Below are 6,729 nucleotides of genomic sequence, written 5' to 3'. Positions count from 1 at the left end.
TATGTTCGTATGCATCTATGCCGTGTTAAAAAAAATCTAGCACTAATGGTGTCATGAAAAATACAAAAGCAAAAAACGACACTGCAAACATCTGGATTTGGCTCTTATTTTTCTTGACGTGTAATTCGGATACGATTTTTAGGATTGAATACACATCTTTTATGAAAATCCGCAAACAATAAAACATTTAAATGGGTTTTTAAAAACAGGAGCTCAGCTTGGGCGCATGTAATGAACGAGCGCACCAGATATTTCCCCTTTGATCCATGTAGCGTGTTGGTTGACTAATATAGGCTGGTAGTGCTTCTCATGAGACATGGGGTGGGAGCGTTGAAGGAACAGAAGGGGTCGGCGAGTGAAGAAGTGAAGACACACGGGACATGAACTTATGAGGCTGGTCATAGCGGGAGTAACATAACATATCTCGAGACAAGTTTGCTTATGTGACAACTAGTTAATGAGAAGAAAGGTGTTTGGAGTAACATATTATGTTACCATCACATAGCGTTTTTCAAAAAAAATTGAGTCTACAAGCCAGTAAATACAACTATATATGTTACTATCTATATGACATTTTGTACTATAAGGATAGTAATATAGACCACTGTCATATGCATGACACTAATCTAAGTTACTCTTCACTATGACTAGGGAGAAAGACAATGGTGATGAGGAGAGCAGTTTTGGAGCCTGAATAATGGCCCCGGCATCCAAACGTCATGGCCGGACGAAAGGCTGTCCAATGGCACATGATCCTTAGCCTACTCTCGGCTCTCGCTCTGAGAGTGTCACAGGCCTGGCGCGGGCCAAAGGACGGCAATGCTTGCGATAGCTTCGTCCCGAAGGCTGCCTGCTCGCGTCGTTCCTGCCATGCTGCAGCGGCCTTCATCACGGCTTTTTCTTTATACTAGTGGACCCGTTGCGCCAAATAGCGCAGAGGCATGCTAAATCCATGTACACGTTGAAAAGAAAATACATGATTTAGTTGGTTTAGTTGTGGGCAAACACATATGATGACAAATTTAACACCCTTTAAAAAAAGAATGGTGACTTCTTGTCCACAATTAAAAAAAATGGTGCCTTGTTATCTACAGTGAGATGTGCGCAAATACCCATTTAAAATCATGAATGTGTAGTAACTTTAGCTATGAGCAAACACTTCAAGCGCCAACCCAAACCCTTTTTAATCAAAAATTAAGGAGGACTTCTTTTTACAAATATATACTTGAGCATGCGCAATTTGTAATCAATCACATTTTCAAACAAGGGATTGAAACAGCAGTTAACATAGCTAACACTTTGCATTTAAGTGTAGCATATGATAAGATAGGAATAAGGGTTTCGTTCTTCCTTGGAGATGCACCAACTCCAGTACACACATACATAGACCTAACAAATATTTCTTCACCAGGAACTACGTCACACAGCAAGGCTCCATCATCCGTGAAATCAAACTAATTTAGCTACCCATCAAATGTAGAAAAACATTTGATGCTGCAAACTTGCACGTTCATTCTCCCCTGCAACCTTAGCTCGCGGAACCCGGCTTCGAGGGCAGATACAGGGGCATGGGGACCTGTCATGATTTTTTGAGAATGCAAAACACACCAGCATGAGATCTATTAGGAAAAACACATTATATCAGTTTCTAATTGGCTCACATTATAGCAGAAATAATGAGAGGTGACAACAGGCCTGGAAGATAGACTAACAACATGTTTCCCACGATCAAATTAGCTAGATTAGGATTTCCATATGTACATACCGCCACAACATATTATAGAATTTGTAACCTCACTGGAGAACAAAGTGTTCAGTAAAAAATAACACAATCTGGCCTACATAACTTTGGAATCGTTGCACATGGTTGAAACTTGTAAGCCCGACATTCCTTATTAGCATTAAGACGAGCCAAAAGCATTGAAACCATGATGACCTAAATAGTGCATCAGGTAGAGAGCATTACCTGGACTGGCCAAATGATGACATGGTCTTCCCTTCCTTGACGCCAAATGATGGAGACCTTGTTCTTCACCAAATTCTTCCATTGGACCCTTGCGCTGCTTTTCTCTCTAGTAAATTTTATACCAGGAAATCAAAACCAGAGAGACAGAAAAATCAACAGGTCAAAAGAGAACACCTTAATAGTGATTTGTCGAGAACTGCCTCTTGCTGCCTCCACAGGATTGTTTTGCCCATCGCTGTCTCTAGATCCCTTCCTCCTAGATGCACCACTATATTGGTACACAGAGCCGCCGAACGATCAGTAAACTAAGGACCATGAATTAAGATCACTTTAAAAAAATCATGTGATGCATAAAAATTGAAAATAAAATAACAACCACGTGGTAAGAACCGGTAACTCATTTTACAGGATAAATATTTGCCTAACCCTTGCTGCAGATGGTCAACACTACAACACAATGACACATAATAGTAGGTTCATACAGAAATATAAAAGGAAACTAAGATTACAACACAATCAGACAAATCTATATATTCAAGTACACTAAGATTTGACCTTTGTCTAATGGCATCTATGAGTCTTTCCTTTAGAATGGTGAACCAACAATGATGGATGGATTATAGTGCTGTGGACACAAAAATTGCTAAATATAATTAATTTTAATGTGACAAAAGCAAAGCAAAGTGGTCCATGCAGGAGTTCATGCCCAGCAATCGATTCTACACCTTTTCTCTGTGCATAGCTTTATTTTCATTTCTGTATGTCTGAGATAAGTTACACCTTTTCTCATCCCTCGCTGCTCTGCTCATACCTTGATAATCTGGAAGCACCAAAGGAATAAGCAGTTTGTGCATGTATAAATATAGCAGTCATCCAGGCATGGTTAAGCAATGACATGAAAGATAAATATGCCAGTCGACGCTAATAAGGTAGGCTACAATCTTCTGGGAACCACTAACTTGCAAGGCATTGAAAATAAAATAAACACAACGACCTCACCCCAATGATGCTAGCTTATGGAAGTCATAGCCTATCTGATAGACAATGAAAGTGATCAGAAGACCAACAACAATTTTGATTTCAGAAAAAGGGTATTTCTTAAGCAATGCTTTTATTAGAAAGATGCATTCACATATATTTTTCTAAAATCGCATGCAAATGTGTTGATCCATTCCAGGGAAATATGGAATTCATACCCAAAAAACCTAGAACATAGATGGGGACAGTCTTTAAGGCAAAGCAAGTATTTGCCTAATCAACACAGAAACTTTGCATATTCCACTTTTCTGTAGTAAACATATTTGAGAACAGTTCAAACAGGACCTACATATGTTTTACATAAGTAGCCATATGGAGCTGTAAACCAAGACAGAGGCCACCCAAGGCAGAAATTCAAATAGTGACAAAGAAACATCTCGTAATCAGGAGCACTCTATGACTATTCAAAAACAGAAGGCACCTCAGGAAGCGTGTAGTCAAATTAGTCTAGCTTAAAAACTAAATAGTAAATAAGGCACCATTCGTTTTTTCCATGAAAAATAGGCATGCCATATTAGATTTCTGAAATCCTTTACTTGAAAATTCCATATGCAACTGCCCAAATTATTGATGTATAACCCTCGGCTGCATCCAGTCAACTGTTTTTAAGAGAATAGGCAAACAACAAGAAACCAAAGCAGACCCTCGCTTCTTAAAGAGCTTCAATAAACTTAAATTGCTGTCCTATTAATTAATCTATACAGATGAGACTTATTCACGGGTTTGTCCTCAAGAAAACAGCTTTAACTCTTACAAAAAAATAGTTTGACCAGTTCTAAAAAAATTCCATTCGTATGCACATGTTTAACTCTCAAAAAATAGCTTTAACTCTCATAAAACAGGTTTAACTATCACAAAACTTATGCACGTGTTTGCCGTCAAGAAAATTTCCATTATCACCCATCTAACAGATGACTCAAGACCATAGATCACAAAACCATATCTTCACGCCATGTCCCCAACCTACATATGAGGCCTTTCTGATTAGAAACTATATGGAAACTAAACAACATTTATCTAATTGGATCTTAAATAAACATGGCTGCATGTTTGTAGATAATCTAATTGAATTTTAAGGAGGGCAACAAGACGCATGTGTGTGGCCATGACACCCATGTTGCCATGTTGTTCAGTGCGGCCAAGAAGAAAAATAACAAAACTGGAAAGTAGTCGGACCTGGGGTCGTGAGGGAGGTTGAGGATGAAATCTTCCTCGCTGCACGGCAGAGAGCAGTGGGGTAAGACAATGCTAATGTTTATAGAAGATTTGAACTCTTTAAAATGCATGTATAGCCCATTTTTAGGGGATTAAACGGTACATAAAAGCAGTAAAAAAATGGAGCCAACTCATAAATACATTTATGGGCAGAAACATATATGCCTAGATGGAACACATAAAGATAAGGAATGCATCTATCAAGTACATGGAAACCCAGATAACGGCAACATTAATAAATAGGTCCAGAAGTGATGTACAAAGCATCAACTTTGCCCTATGGGGTATCCAACTACACAGGAATGGTATTAGAATTCAGAAACAGTATGAGATGTAGCATTTAGGTCACTTACATTGCTTGTATTTGGATGTGCACAACATCAGTACGTAGAGATTTTCCCGCATAATATACTTATCAGCTAAGAATCTTGGAAAATGGAGATCCAATCCCATAACCTAGCAAATCATCAAACAAAATCAGGAAGGAAAATATAGGAGAAATCAAAGGATAATACCGTAGCTCCAGAGACATTGACCAGACTTGGAATTGTTTAACTGGCAAGCACGAAAATACCTACAGACATCACCAACACCAATCCTGGCTACTGCAGTCGGCGACACAACTTCTCTTGCCGACCAAACCAACATGTGAAACAAGAATGAAATTAGATGCAAAAGGGAGCTGAATTAGGCAGGAGGAACTCATGTGGGGAGGTGCATCCAGAAGGGACGAGGGGTGAGGTCCTGGTCCTTCTTCGATGCGGCTTAGCGGTGCGACAATGAACAATGACGGCGCCGTCCGGCACTCTCCCACCCGCTTCCGCCCGCTTGCGCCAGGCTCGCCTCGAGCCGGTCGCCGCCATGGAGCCTAAGCGACGGGAGGTAGTCCTGGGAGGAGGAGAAACGCGAAGATGGGAGGGATGGGCGCCGCGGCAGGGGTGCGGGCCAGGAGGAAGGAGGGAGGCGTGTGGCGGCTGTGATGATTGGTCAAGGGTTTGCCACCGGCGCAGGGCGCGACGTGCACTGAGACGACGCACGCCTCGCACGAGGGACCCAACGCGCGGCGCTCGCACGTCCAGTTGCCAGCCGTGCATCGGCCACGCGAACCCAGCAGCGAAGGAACACAGAGCAACTGACCACCGGCCCCGCCTCTCGACACGGCCCCAGCGTCAGTGGAGGCGCCGGATGACCCGGAGAAAAGGTGGGCGAGCGCACCGGACGATCCGGAGAAAAGACCCGTGAGTGGTTGGACCCGGCACTGCGTAGAGGTCAGCCTCGGCACGACGGCGCGGAGGAGTCAACCACAATTCTCTCCAACCCAGCATAACGCGGAGGAGAACAACAAAGAGTCCCTTACATGTGGAACCAACGGCCATCCTGGCCCACTCATCATTGCATGCAAGGGGTAGCAGCGGGTATAGATATGTCGTTCCAGCCGATCCAGGAGGGGCGCGCTACGCTAGGCACGCACGCGGCATGCCAGGGGAGGCTGCCCGCGACCCAAAAAGAACTGACCCACCAATAGCGCAGGAGGCTGAGCCCACAGGTCATCGCCCCAATGAATTCACCGGAAGGTCAAACGAAGAACGAAAATTACCAGCGCAGATCGAACGGTAACCAATCAACGGAAGACCAGTTTGACCAACATCCCACGAACAAAAGCGATGCAAATCGAGGGACGATCGTGGAGAGGAGTTGGGTAGCAACCTTATATGTTAGAATGTAGCCGTAGCCTGTAGCCCAGCTCCTGCTCGTAGGCGTGTGTCCATGTCTGCTTGCTTGTGGATTCAAGCAAGTGGGTATGTGTATGCGTCTTGTATGCATCTGCATGTAGACGTGTGTTCATGCGTGGCGATTGTGCGGACACCAGGGCAACAGTGATCCGTGATGTGTGTGCAAGGTCGTGTCCGATCGAGGTGCCACTGCTCTACCCTAGGAGCAAAAAATTTGCTGCTGATCGAGTTGTCTGTGGGAAGAGAGACCGACGAGTCATATGCGCAACAAAAGAAACGGAATACAGTACTTTTGCCGAGCGTACAAATGTGAAAGAGCACGTACGAGACTTCATCTTGACACGACATGGTGATTGACCCGAGCGTGCAGTGCTACGATGTCGTCCGGGTCGAAGGAGAAAGAGGTAAATTACCTAGAAGTCAAAGAACTTGCACGCATAAACTTGTAAAATACGTGTTTTTGGTCATCTAACTTGTCCTCTTGTTTATATACGGTGCTTTCTACGGTATCCAGTCGTATCCATATACATGTCACATGGAGGGGCCCACTGTCAGTGGCTGGGATGGTGGTAATCCGCATGCACTTTTTTAGATAGCACCCTATTTGAGACTCCTAAGATATATATCAAAGAGTAAAAGTACACATTCTGAACTATGTTTTCTCTTATCTAGATTATTAATTTAAAATTATTTGAATTCAGACAAAATTTTCGTTGATTTGTCCGAATTTTTTCATTACTAAAACCAAAGTTACTTGGACTACTATTATGAAAAAGT

The 6,729-nt window shown here is 42.9% G+C and overlaps 1 protein-coding gene across 3 annotated transcripts; it reads right to left on the bottom strand.

The window, feature by feature from the left end:
- Positions 1-1,041: 1,041 nt before the first annotated feature.
- Positions 1,042-5,223, bottom strand: LOC123150080 (uncharacterized). 3 transcript variants are annotated; one of them, XM_044569874.1, is made up of 7 exons: positions 4,761-5,223; positions 4,573-4,675; positions 4,181-4,219; positions 2,747-2,786; positions 2,141-2,234; positions 1,967-2,072; positions 1,043-1,576 (listed from the first exon to the last, which is right to left on the bottom strand). In XM_044569874.1, the coding sequence occupies exons 2-7, from the start codon at positions 4,670-4,672 to the stop codon at positions 1,464-1,466; spliced, it is 492 nt and encodes a 163-aa protein (XP_044425809.1). In that variant the 5' UTR covers positions 4,673-4,675; positions 4,761-5,223; the 3' UTR covers positions 1,043-1,463. The 3 variants fall into 3 exon arrangements, 2 of the variants coding, with proteins under 2 accessions (XP_044425809.1, XP_044425808.1); XM_044569873.1 differs by having other exon boundaries at positions 4,794-5,223; XR_006474958.1 differs by lacking the exon at positions 4,761-5,223 and having other exon boundaries at positions 1,042-1,576; positions 2,692-2,786; positions 4,573-4,749.
- Between the last annotated feature and the right edge of the window lie 1,506 nt (positions 5,224-6,729).

The sequence above is a fragment of the Triticum aestivum genome, chromosome 7A (assembly GCF_018294505.1).
Source record: "Triticum aestivum cultivar Chinese Spring chromosome 7A, IWGSC CS RefSeq v2.1, whole genome shotgun sequence".
Classification (NCBI taxonomy): Eukaryota; Viridiplantae; Streptophyta; class Magnoliopsida; order Poales; family Poaceae; genus Triticum; species Triticum aestivum.
Note: the sequence above shows the minus strand (reverse complement) of the source record. Positions and strands in the feature narration are given on the sequence as shown.

Coding starts and splice junctions, on each gene's coding strand:
- LOC123150080 (XM_044569874.1), bottom strand. CDS start 4,672: ATGGGATTGGATCTCCATTTTCCAAGATTCTTAGCTGATAAGTATATT. Junction 2,787..4,180: donor AACCTCCCTCACGACCCCAG/GTCCGACTACTT, acceptor TGGTGCTTCCAG/ATTATCAAGGTATGAGCAGA. Junction 2,073..2,140: donor CTCGACAAATCACTATTAAG/GTGTTCTCTTTT, acceptor AAAATTTACTAG/AGAGAAAAGCAGCGCAAGGG.